The following is a 19,056-nucleotide window of genomic DNA, read 5'->3' as shown; positions in this document are numbered from 1 at the left end:
TGTGGTGGTCATCATCAACCTCTTGAGCGTCATCGCAGGAGGGCAGCCCGTGCCATCATTCACCCGATACGAAGGCGATTCCGCGGGGCCCAGAGTGCTGCATCAACAATGGTTATGGTTTAAATGGGCGGGAAGTATAAAATAAGCGAGTGGAGGTAGTTCACTATTTCCATTTCGAACAAGATGAGCAATGAGCAATGAGGAATATTTCGCCGAAAAGCCATATGCATACTGTATGCATCTGTAGACCACCGAGTGACACAAGGTTCGATGACAATAGGACAGAGGGAGTGACCAAGGAACGTACTCTGAGATCAAATACCAAAGATATCATAGTATTTGAAGTCGCAAGGCAATTAAAACCAATTTGGAAATCAAGACCACACAATCTCGCCGAGATGCCTCACGCCGATTCCAGCTATATCCCAAGCACAATAACGACGTGAGTCCGCAGTATACAATTTACCAGTTATTGTATCTCGACTGCATTCTGGATGTATTCTCACCTCTGGCATCTGCAGCTACTGCTGCCCAGATCTTGTCAAGGTTCAGTGGAGTTGATCGATATCTCACTCTACTTAGTAAAGCCGAATTCTATGATCATGTCGTAAGCCATCTCGAAGCTTTACTCGAGGGCGAGCGTTATTGGGTGAGTTCACCTCTCATCTTATCTGCTCTCATCTGCGATTCTCCAAATGACTGTGCATGATCTTCGGCTGACTCGTCAATAGGTCACCAACCTAGCTCAAACTTCGGCTATTCTCTATCACTCATACCTCGCTTCATCGTTATACGGCGGGGAAAGCATACATCCGACCGTGAATTGGTGTGGTGAGTCGACTCTAGAGCTTGGCTTAAATCTTTCCGTTCCTGCTTCTTCATTCAGACTTCTTCGTCTCAACACAAAATACAAGGTACAGCAGACCTGAATCGAATCGAACCGCCTTGAACCCCCGTTTTCAAGCGAGTAAATGAATCAATCTCAACTAACTCATCATCCCTTTCATAGGATTCTACCTCCACCCTCCCTCCCCATCATCCTCATCATCGCATCCCCATTCCAACCCCAGCTCAAACCGAACCTCACCTCTCTTATTAGGTCCATACCAAGGCCGACCCGCCTGCCTCTCTATAACGCCCATCCAAGGCAAAGGAGTCTGCGCCGACGGCTTTCTTTCAGGCCAAACACTTATCGTACCCGACGTCGAGTCTTATCCGGGTCATATAGCCTGCGACGGCGAAACAAAATCTGAAATCGTCGTTCCCCTTCGTAATTCCCACAACGCAGTAATCGGCGTATTGGATCTGGATAGTACGCTCCTGAATACTTTTGATGAGGACGATCAAAGGGGTCTGGAGAGGGTGGTTAGGATATTGAAAGATGGTTGCGATTGGTCGTAAACCTATTCTCACCTTATATGGAATTGGTAAGATCAACGAGGTGATGAGCGATAGATGAGAGGTCTGCCATTGAAGAAGTGATTGCACGAAGGGAATAAGCAGGCTACTTCTCAGCACATTGGTCGATTATGCGCTCAATTGAGGTGTAGAGGGGAGTCAAGATGACGGTCCTTTGTAATGTGTGAAGGCGCAGCGATCGAGCATTACTTATAATGAACATACACATAGATGCATACTACACAAACACGTAAAGTACACACACATGAAATCACAAATATCGTTATCACATGAATGCCTTGTCTGGATCTCCTCACCACTTGCGCTATGCTGGGGTCATGCCGGACCTTTACGCCACCCGCTGTCTCTCCAATATCGACTTCTGACTAGCATCCCTTGACACTCGCCTGGTCCATCACACATATTAGCTACACATGTGACATTTCCATGCAGTGATGACAATAGCGACAGCTCACCAGTAGTAATCAACTACATCGTACGCAGCTAATCTCTGCAAGAAACCCTCATCATGGGTAATCACAATCAACTGGAAATTCGCTTGTCGTCTTCGTTCTCGAATAATCCTATTGGCACAACATCCATCAGCTAACGATCGACCATTCACTGCCTTCACCATATCTGGAGCGGAGATGAGCTTACTCGGCAAGGGCTTCGGCTAACGCATTGATATTTTCTTGATCCAGGTTGGTGGTCGGCCTGTATAAGTCTCGTCAGCTTGTAGCGACTATCGAGGATATCAACAGTAAGCTCACTCGTCCAAAGCTAAGACCCCACAACCTTGACCGAAACTTTCTGCTAAAGCCAGTCTGATGATGATAGAAGCTAAAACCTTTTGACCGGCAGAACATCTCCCTCGCATATCCAGCTCGACATCGTTCTTGACCATGACTACTCGGTAGTTGTACGACTTTCTTGTCGATGTTGACGTTGTCTCATCGTGATCTGACACAATACGGATACCATCGATATCTAATCATATCTGTCATCAGCTGACATGCGTATCACGACCGAGGAAGTCCTAGCTGACCTGTGCCTTGGTATGTCTTGTTCCAGAGATGTCCAATCGTGTCGTTGATCTCATCCATCTTGATCGAGTGGTATTTGAGAATGGCACTAAGCAATTGTCTTCAGTTCTCAGCTGCGTGAGCGCTATGACGATATGCCAGCTACGCACTTGTCGAGAGCCTTCCCATACTTCTCCAGATCGTTATTTGCATGTTCGCTGACCTGTTAGCGAGGACCGTCAGTCTGATGGAGGTTCTTGCATTGCCATCCTGCCTAGCAGGTACCTAGAGGCACTGACCTTCGTTTTGATCAGCTGGTCTTTGAACTGCTTATCGATGTCCTTATAATCGCTCTTCAACGTCTTCTCCGTTTTCTTGCGATTCTCGGTCATAGCAAGTAATTGTCCTGAGAACAGGTGGACCTGACCAAATCCGTGGTTAGCTCACACGCTTACTCCAGAGTAATGTCATTTGACAAAGGACACATACCTTGCCCCCGACTTCCTCCTCTTCATCCATCATATCCCTATACTTCTCGCTGAACTCTTTCCTGCTCTTTGCAGCAGACTCCAAATCAAGGGTATCCAACTCTTTTTGGACGTCTTGTACTCGCTTCCCGTCTTCTCGGTATTTCAGGTTGTTACTGATATTACCTTTGAGCGATTCGGCTTTGGACAATTCGGATGATAATTGAGAAATGACACTTTCGATCGTGCTTCTCGCATCATTCGCTACTGCTATTTCTCGCTTGACGTCACCGAGAGAAGCCTCGACTTCTCGGATCTGTCGATCATTCCCCTCCGCGACATAGCTACACCCCAGTAAGTATTGCGACCATTTTCCCTGAAGCTGGACTTACGCTTGACAAGCACGATGTTTACTCTCAATCTCTCCCATGCTGGATTGATATAACCCCACCTGTAGACTGGCATCGTTCTCAGTGTTCTCACGCTCCACGCGGTATCTGTTCAAGGCCTCATTCTTCTCCCTCCAAGGGGCTTCAGCATTCTGAGCCGTCGTATCCAATTCCTGTGCCGGGGTATGCGTGAGCGAAGCGAGCCATCGATTATCCACCGGCTAGATCGCGCCCACTCACTCGAAGCTCGGTCTGCAGCGCCTCCAGGCCCTCGCGCATCTCTTTCAAAGCTTCCTCTTCTCTCATCCTCCTTTCCTGCTGAGATCTCAGCTCACCCATTTTCAGAGTTTTTCGGCTGATGTCGTCGGCTGCACTTCTTAATGCGTTCGTTTTCAGCTCTTTTTCGGAGCTTAGTGATTGCTGATCCCGAGAGAGGGTTTTACTGGATAATCGAGAATAGCGGAACATCAACGCATGCTTCCTGCATGTGCGGGGAGGGGTGGTATTGACGTACATCTCATTTGAAACTTGATCGACTTCCCTCTGGACTTCTTCAACGGTCTTCAGACTACCAGTGCTGGCCAAATCTCTCTCCAATCTAGTGATATCGGATTGAAGGTCCTTGAGCTCGCTTAAAGTTCGACCGACTAGCGCTGCAGCAGATTTCAGGTTTTGCAGATCACGCGTTGCGAGTTTAGCCTTCTGGACTTTTGTCTTGGCCTATTGACAACATGCGTCAGCTCTCTGGGCTGCATTCCGCATGGATACACAATTCCTAGCTGACCTCTTCGACTTCCTCTTGTACCTTGTCCAAAGCCTCGATGTCCTCCTGCACTTGCCTCTCAAGATTAGGGATCAAGTTCTCCCTCAGCTCAACACATTGTGATACCGCAGGCTGTAGTTTTCGCAGAGATTGGAGGACTGAGTTCCATTGTTCTTCTTCCTCTCGAAATTCTTTGAGGCCTTCAGGTGAGAACGAGTCAATTCGGGTTTGCATCTATCCGACGGAAAAGTCAACACCACATGATAATATAGCAGCAATTCGCTCTAGCTTACATAACGGTTTACCGTCCTTTCCTGGTCCGACAATATCTCCCTGTCGCAACCATGACATTTATGCTTCGTTCTCGCCACTTGAGCGAGCTTTTCCCAGAACTCCTTGTGCTGCTTCGCATTGGCGATTTGACTAATCATGGATAGTCAGTTTCAGGTTTACATCTCTTGACTCTAGGGCTCACCCCTTTCGGAAGTCTACTTCTTCGGCTGCTTCTGCGACGGCTTCGTCGACCGTGGTTTTTTCAGTCTCAGCTGCTGCTAAGCCATCTCTTACGGATTTCTCCAGTCCTGCCAACGTCGCATCAGCAATAGTCAAGGTGCGGTAGTCTTCAGTTCAGCGAAATATACAACTTACTGCTCAACTCGTCCTTTTTCGCTTTCAAGTTCGACTTAGCGATGTTCAGGGAAGTTTGTAACTGGGAAACGTTTCGATTGGCGGCCGCAGACGATGCTTCCGCGTCATGCAGCTCCCGATCTTTCCGCCTGGAAACGATGGGTATATCAGTTACTGATGTCATCCAACGATTACACTAGCTCACCCAGAAGCGAGTGCGATCTTGTCCTCCATAGTCTCAGCTTCGATATCACTGCCTACAAGCTCTTTGAACCTAGCAGAGTGGGTTGCGATACTATCTTGAACGGTGAGCATTATAACGGCACATAGCAAGGGGCATTATGACCATACCTGCTTTCAACCTGGGCACTCTTGCTTCCAACTTCATTCCTCTTGATCGTGAGCTGGGCCCTGCTATCGGCTTGTCTGTTAAGCGCGCTGAGCTCAGAATTGATCTTGTCTCTTTCGGCTTCTTTCTGTCTGACGAGCATAGCTTTCTCCCGGATCTGCTCATCATATCTGGAGTCCCTTATCTCGGTTTCCAGTCTTGATCTTTGCTCCTCGTTTTCGGCTAATTTGCCTTGCAATATCGATATCTCCGCGTCAAGGGAAGAGATGGAATCGAAAGAAGCTTCAGTAGATCTTATCTTATCGTTCAATTTCGCCTGCAAGCCTTTGATCAGCCATATTCTGATACACCTCGCCCGATTCAACACATACAATCTGGTCTTGCTTGCTCCTCTTGGTGGCTAGAGCGGATGCTTTGGTATTGGATAGTCTGTCAAGTTCGGCTTGCAGTTCTCGTTCTTTCCGCGAGTTTTCAGCCTGGGTATCATGTCAGATCAGTATCGATTCCAGCTCGTAACGCCTGGGCTTACCTGAAGCTTTTTGAGATCGTTCTCAGCCTTTCTGACTAATTCGTGCAGTTTGTCCACAAATTCCAGCACTTTGTGATCCTCTAAAGGGGAGTAATCGTACCCAGCGAAATCGTGAGTTTTAGCGACCTCGCGAATGACTGCTTCCCTCTCTCTCAGGTTTTTCTGATATGTCTGTTTGATGATGAAAGATAAGCATGATTGGCGCAACCCAGTCCATACGGATGCATACCTTCCTATTTCCTTGCAATTCTCCTTGCCTCAGTGCCAACGTTCGTTCTCGACTTCGCAAATCGTCAAGAACACCTTCTTCTTTCTCCTTGAGCGATTCTTGAGTGGCCTTTTTGCCTTCAATAGATCGGAGGTGAGCGTCAAAATTATTCAGCATATGCTGCAGCTCGTCCGACGTCTCTGTGATATGACAAAAGTTCAACTGAGCATGAAAAAGGTTAAAAGTTGCTAGCTGACTTACCGTTCATCACGCTCATTGTGCTGAGGGCGTGTTGTCTGTTTTCCTCGTACATCTTCTTCTTGTCCTTGAGCGCTTCAGACCTTTCGAAGATCTCTCTGAATTCCCTGGCTTCGTTATAGAAGTCTGCATTTCGACCTTTCACGCTCTCAAGGCGTTCTTTCAGATTTTCGAGCTGTGTTTGTTTACGGTTTTCCTCGTTGATCGCTTCTTGAAGTTCTTTTCGCATCTGGTCAAATAATTATTCGTCAGCTAGAGCGCTCTGAAGAAATAGACCAGAATAAATAAGCTTACCCGTTCAGCTTTATCCTTGTCTGACTTCAAGAACTTCAATCGTTCTTTGTCAACCTTCAACTCTTGTGTTCGTTCTTTTCTGAGAGCTTTGATGTTATCTAAGGCTTTAGTGTACCTGAATCGTCAGAAACATCAGCTTGATCAGTATGACCGGTGGAAATGAAGCAGCTGACTTTGTAGCTTCGAAAATATCATCGAACTTCTTTTTCAAGGCAGCAGGCTCGGATAAGGGCCAATTCGATTCTTCCTGATGACAGAAAATGACATTTTCCAATATCGATTTCGATACCCCTAAAAGTAAGGGCACTTCTTCGTCCATTTCCGAACACTTAGTCGATATGGTGTTTCGCTAGAAGACCAGTACGATCAGCTCAGTTGACTGCTCGTCTGGATATGGGCAATTCGCCTTTCCTTCTCCACCATCCGGATCATTCTTAGCTAAAATACCTTCCAATGTCTTCATAGTCAAAGCACCCGTTTTCTTGGTTGTGACTTGCAAATTCCTCGTAGCTGTCATTCTTTGTCGGTTAACATTCCAGAATCGTAGTCGGACTTGAGCTTTGACCTCTTTCTCATTCGCCATCTGGGCGCATCTCGTCAGCTATTAGGCTTTTGCTTGTTACGCATAGCTCACTTTGGGATCATGCACAAAGGCGCCTCCTTTAGTGTTCGGAGGCATATCACCGGTCGTAGCATATTTGAGACATTCAATGATTGTCTACAAGCAGGGTTATGTCAGCTGTCGTCCGGATGGGGATCTGTGAATGTAGCGACTCACGGTTTTCCCACTTCCATTATGACCCACAATGACTGTCAACGGCGAGTAGAACTCGATGACCTGCACATGCTTGTCGTCGAAAGAACGGATTCCTCGTATAGCCAGCTTATTGAGGGACGCCCTAAGATCCATGGTCAGCTATACTGATAACGTCATCGAGTACCCAGCTCACATGGCGAGCGACCTAGAACGGTGTCCTCTACAAAGTTTGTTGAAGGATCAAGCGGCTAATATGCACGCTATTCCACTTCTTCGGCCTCTGAGGAAGAGTACAGTCGGTCGCCTGGTACCGGCTGGCAGATGGTTGTGAAAAGTCGAAAAGAGATCCTTGAGAGAGAAGGAAAGGCGGAAGGTCTGGGATGTATCGTCAAAACAGACCGGTCCTTGATCACCTCCACTCTGTCTTCCTGGAATCGCGTCAACCGATAACATTCCTACTTCTACAACCGTGCCTGCGATCCAAGCGTACTGGGGACTACCGTGGGAAAGGGCAAATGCCTAATCGACCATTGGCTTTGTCTTTGTTTGTGTTTTCGATATTTTGGGTGGCAATCGCAACAAAACTGAATAAGCTCGTCTCAATAATATTACATTGCAGACCTTGAATCAGGCTGCCAACTCACGCTTTCTCAAGCCGTGAACCTCGTCTCAAGCATGTCCTGGGTGAGCTCTCGGCATATGTCACACAGTGGATCTACCAAATGCTAATTCAAGTCAACACAGCTCGTCCCTTCCCTGCCCACATGGGGTCGATCAACTCCAGCCTCATCATCCACGTCACCTATAGATCCCGAAGACATCGACACTCCTCCTCCTTTTCCCTTACTTAACTCTCATCAACGATCCTCTGCCCCAGCGCCTTCTTCCACGCCTTCATTCTCCGTCGCCCCTCCCTCACCGCCGAAAGCTCAACACGACGAAGAGGAGCCATCCGACCTGAATATAGCTATAGTCGACGCGCCTCTAGGTAATATGTTACCGCCTGTATCAACTATAAAGAAGCCTAATTTCGCAATACAGAAAGGTGGTCTTGATACTTATTCAACCGGGACGAATGGGATAGCCAAGAAGACTGAAACTGGGCCGGTGAAGAAGAAAAAGGGCAAAGTGGCTTTGACTCCTGGACATTCAGCGTTGGATTGGGCTCGGTTGACGAGTAGTGGAGAAGATCTGAGAGGAGTACATGGATTTCAAAGAGTCACCCTTGCTGAGCTGAAGGAGGTATGTATCTCATTATGTGGTGAAAACCAAAGCCGACTTTTACTGTTAAAGCGCTGCCTTGAATTCCAAGCTGACATTCTCGGCGAATTTAGCATAATACGCCAGACGATGCTTGGTCCGTTTTCAATGGGATGGTATACAACATAACGCCTTATCTGCCGTTTCATCCGGGTGGAGAGGATGAGCTGATGCGTGTGGCCGGGAGGGACGGTACGAAGCTATTCAGTAAGTCCGCTGGATCCTCTGTGGCTTAGGATCATCGGCTGATCATACTGAAACTGGCCACCGCAGTGCTTACTCATTCTTGGGTCAATCTGGATTTCATGCTGAAAGAATGCATGGTAGGCGTATTAGTGAGAGGATAGAAGATAGGGATTTACAGAACTTTTCTCCTGGGTGTAATTGTACTCCAACAGTATCCACAAAACGTCTGGTATCATGAAATAGAATATAGACTCGTTCAGACATTATCATTGTATCTCTGACCTTATCCTCATAGCATAGAAATGCATAGTCCTGTCAAACTCAAATTTCAGTCTTGCTCCTATATCTCAATCCCAGCTCTTTGTGTTATCTGCATAAAGCAAGTCGCCGCCTTGGAACTTGAGACGAGCCGAACGCGTCCGAGCGAATGTCAGAACGTCAAAAATCAAAAAGTCGAAATCAAAATCAGTCAAAACGTCATTTTACAGTTCCGTTCATCCACATGAATCGTCACCGCTCAGACTAAAGATGGACGACCCTATCAACCCTTTTCAAGTCTCCTCGTCCTCCTCCTCCGGCTCCGCCAGCAGCAGGCCCCAGTCCAAGCAGAATGCGAATCATCTATTGACCAAAATCGGTCAATCATCAACTTCGACCCCTCGAACAGAAGCCAACAACCGACGGAGATTCGGTGGACTGTTTGCGAGTTTCGGGCTGAGCAACGGGAATGAATCTCCCCTTAGAGCTCCTCTAGGTACTCCTGCTAAGACCTCATCATCTCTCAGGGGAGGATCAATTACGAACATTGAGAACGATGAGGATTTGGTGCCCGGCGTAACAAGTGGGATATGGAGTTTCGCGGAGAGGATGAAAGAGTTGACTATCGGAAGTCCGGCCATGGGGAAAAGCGTCCAGCGAGACTATGTTGATGAGGACTTGGAAAGTGGTGATGGGTTGATGAGTCTACCCGATGAAATGTAGGTCTTTATCAACATCCTTTGCCTGAAATCCGATCTCGAAAATATGCTGAACGTCCTAGACCGCCAGACTCCTGCAAATCCTCTTGCACCTACCAGCGACTATCAATCAGCTTCACCTGATCTCCACAATCTCGACTCGCTTTTACGACCTATCTCGGACACCTGCATTATGGCTTCAAATATTCCACGAAGCAGGATTTGAGTTGAACGACTACGCATGCACGCACGGGGTAGCAGTGGAATATCCTCCTTCTGGTCAATGGACTGGCAACCACTGGACAAAAGTAGACGATGCAGCAATTACAGATGAAAACCCGCCATCGAAGCTCAAAGCAGATGCAGAGGAAAATCCAGAAGACGGTATACCGATACATTACCCCACGCTCGTCCGGTCTCGTATGACGCTTCAGAAACTCATACATGATCCAAACCACTTACCAATACCTACCGTCTTATCTGGTCATACAGATGCTGTGTACTGCACAGCAAGGTATCGGCACTTCATTTTCACCGGCTCAAGAGACACGTCAATCAGAATATACGATCTGCGGACCCAGAAGTGTATATGGGTCACAAAGGAGGCACACCAGCGAAGTGTTTTGTCGATTGCTTTAGATCTGGACGAAGATGGGATGGGGATCTTGGTTACAGGATCGTCCGATACAAGTATAGGAATCTGGAGCATTAGTCTCAATGCGCAGAATGGTGAGCAAATGAAGAGGATCAGAAGCATTCAACAGGATTCATCAGTATTGTCGGTCCGAATTTCGTCAGAATACATAATCTCCTCGAACAAAGATAAATCCATCAGAGTGTACCCAAGAGATGGCGAGGACACCTATGATCTGGTGAGGAAGTTAGAAGGACATACTCAGCCTGTAAATTCCCTATCGTCCTCGCCGGACAGCCGGAAGGTATTATCGGGAAGTGGAGATGGAACGTGGAAAATATGGGATATCCCGAGTGGGTCCATAGATAAAGAAGGCCGTGGTGGACGGGGTATAGCTTGTGTCGAATGGATAGTACGTCAATCCTCTCATTCTGTTGTCATATCCAGCTACTAGGTACGTGTAGCTGATCGTCAAACAAGGACGATTACATCTTGACTGGAGACGGCGATAACCTGGTCAAAATCTATTCGGCGACAACGGGGGATCTTATGCACACATTCAAAGGCCATACTGATCTAGTGAGGAGTGTGGCGATGAACAAAAGCGCTGGTGTAGTAATCAGTGCAGGATACGACAAAGCCATCAGAGTAAGTGGAGTAGGCATGTCAAATCACCGCAGTCAACGATGATCGCTCCCGGCTGATATCGTTTCATGGTGCGGTCTCAGATGTGGGATGTCAGCTCTGGCAAATTGATCAAGATCATAAATGAGGACAGGGCGTCTTTGGTGTTTGACCTGCACATGACACCAGGCCAGATAATAGCGTTAGTCTTCTTACTTCATGGATCGGCGATAACCTGACTTCTATCTCGGGCGGCAGAGCAAAGCAAGATGGTTCAATACATATCTTCGACTTCACTTCGGATCTCCCTTATGTCGACTTGTTCGCTTGATCACCTCGGATTTACTGTTGATGACAATGTCGTCTTGAAACGCACAACATGGCGTCGCAGGATGCAACTCCATGTAACGGAGCTAATCACCATGTGCGGCCTAGATTAAAAAATACAGTCAATCAGCTCGAAACATATGGCATCATGTCATTCGGCGCGCGAAGCCAAAGGTTCGAGACCAACAATGGATCCTGTACTTGGACAGCTAGATCTAGATCGAAAGTGTAATATCATGACACATCAAAGGGTCGATGCTGTGCAACATCCTTGTTGACACGAAGTCATGCTCAGCCTCCTCGGTCCAGGTCGCTAGATATCGCTGTATGACCTAGTGTAGCTTGTGTCATAACGAACGGTCCTTTTATCGAGCTACAAAACCATCTTCTCGCGGTGACGCGACTTGTCTGAACAAGGTGTAGCAGCTCTTCGTATCCTTTGATACGACGAATACGCTATGACCTTAAAGGTAAGACCAGTCTGGAAGGCCAATATGTGAGGGTTGACTCGCATATATGGTGTCCTCTAAGCAACAGCTCTGTCTGCTCCTTGTTTATCTCTCTTTTCCGATCCATCAATTTCCCCTTTTCCCCCAATATTCATACTCCAGAACCCCAGATTCTTTCATGTCTTCCAGGTGGAACGGATTCCTTCAAGCGATCGGCCTAGACCAATCGCAAGCAATAACGACTGATGAACATCGAATTCCGTCGTATCATGGGACCTGGCAGCCGAAACAGCCGCCTGACGGCGATATAATCCTCTTGAGTAGAAAGCCTCAAGACACCCTTCCGGCATTCGACAATCCAGCCTGGCAAGAATATATCCTTCAGTCGATACCCGAGTCAGCGGACGTGTATGACAGAATTGAGTTGATCGCTTCAATTTCGTCGAAGCCGTTCGACGTGGAATTTCATCAGACCGCTGAGCCAGGCTCGAACCGATATTGGACCAGGAAGATCGGCACCGGCAAATGCAGTGTCAGCGCTGAAAATACTATCACAACTTGGGTTTACGAGCTGGTGCGAGAGGCAGAGACTTCTACACCTAGAATCAGAGACTACGATGGCTATTCTGCCATCCATGAGAAACTTCAGAACATGCAGGATTTGAGGGAAGAGCAGGAAGGCGTGTTCATGATCGATAACTTCAACTCACGCACTGAGGGCTCGCTTTTCCCCAGTAAAGAGAACCAGCACTGGTTCGGACAAACTGCCCATCAACTACCGGCGGAGGCGCATGAAAGGAAGCACCAGTCTTTCGCTTACTCCGTGGATGGCCAAGGTTATGACGAACGATTTTACCAGGTCACAGTCCCATTGGGCGAGGATGGCGATCGTCAAGTGTTTCAAATTACGGGAGATCAGAAAACCAAGATGACCTTGAACTTTTCCGATTGCCAGTGGCTGGACTGAGGTCCGGCCAACGGCAAAGGCGAATGGTGCCTTCATGAGCTCAAGTTGTTGAGAGTTACAGCACATTCTTCCTCACCCTGTGCCTGTTCGTCCTGCATGATCAATCGAACACCATCGATCACAGGGGTTCCCAAGCGGATTTTATTACATACTGTTCGCCTTTTGTCCATATTTCAGTATCGCCTATCGTACGAAGCGGCATTCAATGCACTGTTCATACGTCCATACTCTTCTTTGCTCTGTCATACAAGACTGACTACTCACTTGATGACGATGCCGCCGCTGATCTTCGAAATGATCCGAGCCGAGGAAGCTTTAGCTCACTAAGATCCGGCCACCTCGGAGGGGCGGAAGAGTCTGGTATCGGCGGTGTATTGCATCCTAAGTACAAGGGAGGACAGTCAAAGGAGGTGTCGAGACGTCATATGCATCTTTTGATCCTTAGAAGGCCCCCGAGGGTGTTCGTTACGCACCAGCGTAGTCACGCAAAGAGCAAACCAGGCCGCGAGCATACAGTATAAAGGACCTTTATCGAGGTCAGTCACATTTTATATGTTTTCTAGTCTCCCTCATCAGCGTCACATTCCAGACCAGCATTTTATCCAGCACCACGTACAGACCCGATGCTCAGCATGAGCTCCGCAAACGCATCTACAGCTGCTGTCCATAGCACCGCCGGACGAAATGACACTGGTCGCGGCTACCACGCTTCCTGGACGGATATGAAGAACTCGCTGGGCATCGCTACATTCGATGAAACGCCCGCTGCCGTCTTTCGTTCCGCACAAGGTGAAGGATCCTCCAAGCACCAGTTGACTTGGCAGCCGTCCACGGAAGAGACTCGAGCTATTGCAAACAGAGACTGGACACAAGCTCAAAACCGTGGGAAAAAAGGACGCTTATCGTACCTTCTGAAGGTTGATGAACTGAAAAAACAGGCAGGTGCGGATCATATCGCTTTCCAATCGACAACGTCCTCGGGCGGCCCAGTCTCCGTCCAGTTCTGGGACAACTCGAACTACAACAAGGAGGTCGGGAGAGGAAAGATGCAATTCATGAGCGTAGAATCGATCGCCGTACCCATCGATGATATGCTCGAGGCAGACGGAGACATAGATCCTGAAGAACGCATTGAGAATACTTCGTCTGGTCCATTGATTCGTGGCAAATTCGAAAGCTTGGATGAGATCCGAGCTCGCGAGAATGATACTTGGACAATCACCAAGGCTTTCACAGCTCCGTCTTTTGGCCGTGCCTCCGATGAGGCGAATGAAAGTGAGATCTGGCTGAGCAGGAAGGAATTGCCCATTCTTGACGCAGTGTTCAGGGACAAGCCAGAGAAATTTACTCATATGCAGGACGGCAAAAAATCTGCAGCTTCAAAGGCTTGCTATACGTTCGATGTTGCCTCAGAGGTTGATCGTCCTCGCCAAGTGTTCGTGCTGCTTGGAGAAGCGAAGACTAATTTGTCTATGGCTTTCTCCGATTGTCAATGGTTCGATTGAGACCTTGGCCTATCTAATAGGACAATAACACGGAGGAACTGCCTGGATTGGGCGGATGCAGCTACACATAACGTCCAGCCTGCGCCAAGCTTTCATTTCCCTATGCATGATGCAAGACCCACATTCCGGTCTTAGCCTTCTTTATGACCCGTATGTATCAGAATGAGAATCTACTGGCCTTTCCGGTTACACCTTTCAAAGGTGACAGATCTCCAAACATGACACTGTCACGTCTCTCAAACACGACAGATCTGAATCATCATACACCATGAGACCACCCGTCTGTAAGGCGTAGGACACAAATAGCTGCTGGGTGAGAGACAAACTTCCCATTGTGCACTACCATCTGGACTTGATGATCTCGTCCGTCACGTCAAATATATCCGTCCAAGCGTTCACGCTCCCAGAGGCAAAGGGCATGTCATTCTTGCTTTTATGATGTAGAAACTGCCCCAGCTTTGCAGGAATTGGCAACTCGCGAGAATGACATTTTTCGCATTGCCACAAACTCCATCTCCAGCACGAAGAACCTGCAGATGCTCAGCCAAAGGGCCTACGAGATCCCGGAAGAAGTCCTTTGAGCACGGCCAGATATGTGGGGTACTCGATCGTCAATACAGGCGGAGAAGAGTCGATGACCAGCGTTCGAATAGACGAGTGTGAGTCTGGACCAACGCAGCTTTTCGAGCTGAGGGGGATCACAACGACCACGATGGTCATGGGGTTCTACGATTGTCATTGGACAGGTTGAGGAAGGGGTGAATGATTAGTAATGCGAGTCGTAGGCTATGCGACGGATGCTAGATAAAGCTGCAAATGCTGTACATATCTATGCGGATGAACCAGTGAGGGCTCAGCTTCTCATACTCAGCTGCCCGATGTATCTACCCCTATAATTACACCTAAACCTTCACTTTCTTACCCTTCCCCCCTTTCTCGCCCTCACTGACCCTTCTCTTCCCTTTATTGTCCGATCCCTTCTTCCCATCCTTCTTGTTCTCCTTCTTATCATCCTCTTTCGTGTACTTCACCGTCATAGTCGTGCTCAGTCCCTTGGACCCGGACCCGCCATTCTCATACAGCTTCTTGACCTGTTCCTCCGCATTCGTCCAATCTCCAGATTGCGGCAAAGCATATTCATCCATGTTGATCTCTTCCAACAGTTCCTTCTGTATCGCCTTATTCTCTTTCTCGTTGGATGTATTGGAGTCTCGCAATTCCTCCTCAATCGTCTTATCTAAGGCTTCAAACCTACTTCCATTCACTATTCCTGCCGGCTGAGCAGGTAGGGTGCTGGCAATATCGGCTTTTTGAATATCTTGTAGATGTTTAGTCAACTTTCTCAAGATCTTGCCGAATAATGCTAAACATTGAGTCGCTGTTATCCCCAATTCTCCTTCTAACACTTCGACGGATTTTCGTTGTAGGCCCAAAGCCAGTAAGATAGCTTGTTGAGCTGCCGCCAAGGTACAGTCTTCTCCTAGCCTTTTACTGAAGAATAAGGTCGCCAAGATAGGTACCAAGTCTAGGACGACATGATAATCCACCATACTGTCCGAGTAAGATTCTAGTCGTTTCATGTCGAAGGGCGTTATGAGTGTATTCAGTTCTTGGGCTGATACGGTCTTTTTAGGGGCATTAAGGGCGAGAGGAAGACGCGGGGAAGCGGCTTCTATTATAGATAAGGCTACTGAGGATTCGAATTTTTGGAACGAAGAGTAAGATAAGAGGTTCATGAATCGTTGGCGGAAATCTTTTCCGGCACGATGAATCAGCCATAGGCCCTTCTGCACGTCATAAGGGAAGCCTTTGCCCGACTCACCTTGTGCGAAAGCGGTCAACCAGCCTTCAGTTTGCTCGACATTGTTCAATAGACTTCGCAGCATGACAAACGTGTATTCGCCGGTCAAAGCGTTCTCCCGCTGACTAGCATAAAGCGGTATAAAGCCAGCTCGCTTCCAGAACCTCAATAAATCCCTTGTCAAGCCGAAGGAGACACCTAGATAATCCAGTTGTTCGGGTTTTCGCTCCGACAAACGTTGAAGTAATGGTGGCATTTTGGCGGCATCTCGGACCGAGACGGTATCGTTTTGCAGAGTGGCATTCTGGTAAGGAAGACAACAGTCTGATCAGTCTGTGACGAAGATTTGAAGGAGATGGAGACTTACTGGTCCCACCTTCGCAGCATCCTCAAATGACTCTCCGAGGTCCGCAGGTGCATCATCGAAGTTGTACAGCTCCCCACTGTAGAACGAATTCAAAGCTTCGACAGCGCGCGATCCGTAGCCCATCTATCATCGAACTATCAGCTTGCGCGAAGCGATCTCCTTGCTTTCGGTGACTCACCCTTGCGTAGTCTGGGTGGGTAGCAATTCTGACCACCCTTGCTCCTGACAGCATTGCGAAGTCGTTGTCTTGGAACTGGGATGCAAAAGCCATCAGCGGTGATGTGTAATGATGTATTCAGTGGACAGCTCACCTGGGTCGATATCAACCAAGGTATCATATCACCCGAACTCCTCATTCCTGATTGACTCAATTCCTTCAAAATGACATCTCTACTGATATTTCCTTCTAGGGCGACTTGCAGTACGACCAGCGGGTCCGGCAAGGAATTATCATCCTCTCTTATCGGCGGCAATAGCACAAACAGGTGGTGTGCAGGCGCATCGGAGAGCATTTGGAGATCGTTAGGCGAATTCTTATAGTGACTCGCCACATATAAAGCCATCATTCTTTGTAAGAATACTTCGGATGCTGGATGATACGAGAATAGCGTATCTCGGTTGACATAATATAATTCGCATTTTGACGGGTGGGGACAACCTTGGACATTTTTCGACACAATCGTAGCATCCAAACACAATAAATTGTTCAACCATTTCTCCACTTGATCTCCAGGTGAATATCTAATCGGCTCGTCCAGTTTGATCTCCCTCAAAGATCGGACTAATCCTGAGCCTGATCGTCCGGCCGAAGAAGCTTTGGATGGTCCAGCGGAGGAAGATACCGCTGATGGTGCAGGCTCTTTGCTTATTGACGGTCGTGTTTGTTCTCGTAATTGTTGAATTAGCTTGATCGATAATGATCGCCCAGTACCTTCATAACCGTTGATTGTGGAGGCCATGAAGACGAGGTACGGGCCGATGAGTTTTCGAACAAGCGGCAGAGGGATAGCAGCTGCCTCGTCAATGATCACCAATTCAGCTTGACCGAGGACATGGGCATCTTCAGGTGATATATACTATACTGAACGTCAGCAAGCTGAAAAGTGAAATAGTAAGTGGAACTCACTTGAATCGTTTGCCTGTGGCCTCGGAACACATTTACCCTGACATTGGCCTTCTTGAAATCCGGATTTGTACTCTGTACTATATCATAGTCTATGTGTTCCTCGTATCCTAGAGCATCTAGAGCTTTGAAGACGAATTCGAAGAGGGTTTTCAGGTTCTCGGGATCAGGGGAAGTGACGAAAATGTTAGAATAATCGTGTGCTAGAGCCGCTCCTATAGCTAGACCTAATGCAGCCGATTTTCCTCGACCTCTCGCAGCAGTCAGTGCGACAGTCGAAGATAAAGTCTTCTCTGATATTGCTTCCACGAAAGTTAACAGAGCTTTTGCCTAAGTGTGGGATTGTCAGCTAACGTTTGGGCAATGCTAGTGACTCTGGCAGCTCAGCTTACCTGATCAACAGTTTTGGCCAATTTTGCTAACGATCCCACGATATCCACACCATCTAAGCTCTCTTTCATGCCCTTCAATTCTTCAGCTTTCCTCTTTCTTCCCCTATCGTCCTCTGTATCTTGGCCAACCGTTATATCCTTTCCTTTCGACAAAGGTAGCACATTCAATTCGTCATCCAACACTAAGCAGTCTGAGCATGATCCAAGCGACAGGATGAATCTTTCGTTGAACCGAGGTTGGACGAATTGATGCGCATCCGTCCTATATCGAGAGTGAACATCCTGTGTCAAAGCGGGAAGATCAGCTATGGATCCCTCCTTCAGAGGAGAGTAGCAGCTGACTTACCATAGCCATGGCATAGAGTTGTTTCAAACTATTCATGGTTTTCAACAAAAGCACGACAATCCCTCCACCTTGCACCGTTTCTATCGTCCTAGCTAAAAGATTCGGTGTTATGGCTTCATAATCTTGCAAGACCAGCATTCCGAACGTCTGACCCAAGATCTTCGCACTGTCTTTGTAATATGTATACCTTATATCGGTCACAGCAACGAAGAGCTCAAAGGGATCTTGCTCGTTCGCTTCTCTGATTCCTCGCTTCACATCTCGTTTTACCTTTGCCTCTCGCTTCTTTCGGTGGCTGCCAGTCAGGACATATTCATCAGCTTGACGTGATACCCTTTTACCGGAACGCATGAGAAGTGACGCACGTTGTGAAGCCAAGGTCTTTCTTGTAGCACCACAATACATTCGGCCTGGACGACACTCTAGCTTGAGATAACAGGAAATGCAGGTTGACGACCTGTTCAAATGACCATAAGCCTCTAGAACAGACACGGGACAGCTAGCTCACTTGATCCCTTCCCCGGTCTCCTACCATAACAAAGAAGCTCCGATGATTGGATTTGACCCCATTGTTTATGAGCGCCGGTATACGTGGATCTAGCTGCTTCCTCATTTTGCCCCAAGTTCCTTATGTTTCACTTGCTGTTGATTATGACAATGCGATATCAAGGTAGACGGGTATATGGATAGCAAGCAAAAACATGCAAAGAGATGGAACGGTGGTGGAGGTTGATCTTCTGAAAATATCGGATAAAGAGGAAAAATAACACGACAAGAAATAATCAATGACTCATTCGGTGGCAATACGTAATGAGTGGAGGTGACCGAGTTGCCCCATAGATGGCGGAAAGGGTATATATACCACCCACCCAAATCAAGTCCACTTTCCCCCCTCATTCACTTAAAAAGCGCAGATATACGATCCCACCATAGCAGACTCGTTTTTCCTCTTTTTACTTCACCTCCTCATACAGCCTACCTCTGCTCGACATATTGGATTTGCGCAGACTATCTCAGCGTTTGCTTAGCTCTGCCCACAACGACTCTGAGGGGAT

At 47.7% G+C, this 19,056-nt stretch overlaps 7 protein-coding genes across 7 annotated transcripts; 5 read left to right on the top strand and 2 right to left on the bottom strand.

Annotated features, from left to right (window-relative positions):
* Nucleotides 1-398: 398 nt before the first annotated feature.
* Nucleotides 399-1,401, top strand: I303_105459 (uncharacterized protein; the record flags this gene model as incomplete). The annotated part of the gene is made up of 4 exons (XM_018408394.1): nucleotides 399-442; nucleotides 583-649; nucleotides 732-831; nucleotides 1,010-1,401. The coding sequence occupies 4 exons, from the start codon at nucleotides 399-401 to the stop codon at nucleotides 1,399-1,401; spliced, it is 603 nt and encodes a 200-aa protein (XP_018262085.1).
* A 346-nt stretch (nucleotides 1,402-1,747) lies between these two features.
* Nucleotides 1,748-7,217, bottom strand: I303_105458 (uncharacterized protein; the record flags this gene model as incomplete). Its single annotated transcript, XM_065969178.1, has 26 exons — nucleotides 1,748-1,805; nucleotides 1,875-1,982; nucleotides 2,059-2,115; nucleotides 2,172-2,388; nucleotides 2,447-2,532; nucleotides 2,594-2,646; nucleotides 2,723-2,845; nucleotides 2,913-3,234; nucleotides 3,283-3,452; nucleotides 3,520-3,721; nucleotides 3,794-3,999; nucleotides 4,064-4,276; nucleotides 4,336-4,465; nucleotides 4,518-4,623; nucleotides 4,691-4,818; nucleotides 4,875-4,964; nucleotides 5,021-5,334; nucleotides 5,390-5,494; nucleotides 5,548-5,718; nucleotides 5,777-5,955; nucleotides 6,017-6,242; nucleotides 6,308-6,422; nucleotides 6,481-6,656; nucleotides 6,714-6,890; nucleotides 6,942-7,025; nucleotides 7,086-7,217. The coding sequence occupies 26 exons, from the start codon at nucleotides 7,215-7,217 to the stop codon at nucleotides 1,748-1,750; spliced, it is 3,948 nt and encodes a 1,315-aa protein (XP_065825250.1).
* A 522-nt stretch (nucleotides 7,218-7,739) lies between these two features.
* Nucleotides 7,740-8,671, top strand: I303_105457 (uncharacterized protein; the record flags this gene model as incomplete). Its single annotated transcript, XM_018408396.1, has 4 exons — nucleotides 7,740-7,748; nucleotides 7,809-8,306; nucleotides 8,399-8,531; nucleotides 8,598-8,671. 4 exons carry the CDS (start codon nucleotides 7,740-7,742, stop codon nucleotides 8,669-8,671), a joined length of 714 nt encoding a protein of 237 aa, XP_018262087.1.
* A 367-nt stretch (nucleotides 8,672-9,038) lies between these two features.
* Nucleotides 9,039-11,055, top strand: I303_105456 (uncharacterized protein; the record flags this gene model as incomplete). Its single annotated transcript, XM_018408397.2, has 5 exons — nucleotides 9,039-9,487; nucleotides 9,558-10,512; nucleotides 10,581-10,748; nucleotides 10,829-10,926; nucleotides 10,983-11,055. 5 exons carry the CDS (start codon nucleotides 9,039-9,041, stop codon nucleotides 11,053-11,055), a joined length of 1,743 nt encoding a protein of 580 aa, XP_018262088.2.
* A 623-nt stretch (nucleotides 11,056-11,678) lies between these two features.
* I303_105455 (uncharacterized protein) lies at nucleotides 11,679-12,467 on the top strand (the record flags this gene model as incomplete). Its single annotated transcript, XM_018408398.1, has 1 exon — nucleotides 11,679-12,467. One exon carries the CDS (start codon nucleotides 11,679-11,681, stop codon nucleotides 12,465-12,467), a length of 789 nt encoding a protein of 262 aa, XP_018262089.1.
* A 632-nt stretch (nucleotides 12,468-13,099) lies between these two features.
* Nucleotides 13,100-13,972, top strand: I303_105454 (uncharacterized protein; the record flags this gene model as incomplete). The annotated part of the gene is made up of 1 exon (XM_018408399.1): nucleotides 13,100-13,972. One exon carries the CDS (start codon nucleotides 13,100-13,102, stop codon nucleotides 13,970-13,972), a length of 873 nt encoding a protein of 290 aa, XP_018262090.1.
* Nucleotides 13,973-14,874: 902 nt separating this feature from the next.
* On the bottom strand, nucleotides 14,875-18,614 carry I303_105453 (uncharacterized protein; the record flags this gene model as incomplete). The annotated part of the gene is made up of 10 exons (XM_018408400.1): nucleotides 14,875-15,725; nucleotides 15,795-16,077; nucleotides 16,141-16,263; nucleotides 16,319-16,393; nucleotides 16,452-17,216; nucleotides 17,267-17,593; nucleotides 17,656-17,937; nucleotides 18,002-18,296; nucleotides 18,367-18,458; nucleotides 18,510-18,614. 10 exons carry the CDS (start codon nucleotides 18,612-18,614, stop codon nucleotides 14,875-14,877), a joined length of 3,198 nt encoding a protein of 1,065 aa, XP_018262091.1.
* Nucleotides 18,615-19,056: the final 442 nt, after the last annotated feature.

This window comes from Kwoniella dejecticola, chromosome 6 (assembly GCF_000512565.2).
Source record: "Kwoniella dejecticola CBS 10117 chromosome 6, complete sequence".
NCBI lineage: Eukaryota > Fungi > Basidiomycota > Tremellomycetes > Tremellales > Cryptococcaceae > Kwoniella > Kwoniella dejecticola.
This window is presented reverse-complemented; position numbering and strand designations above follow the sequence as displayed.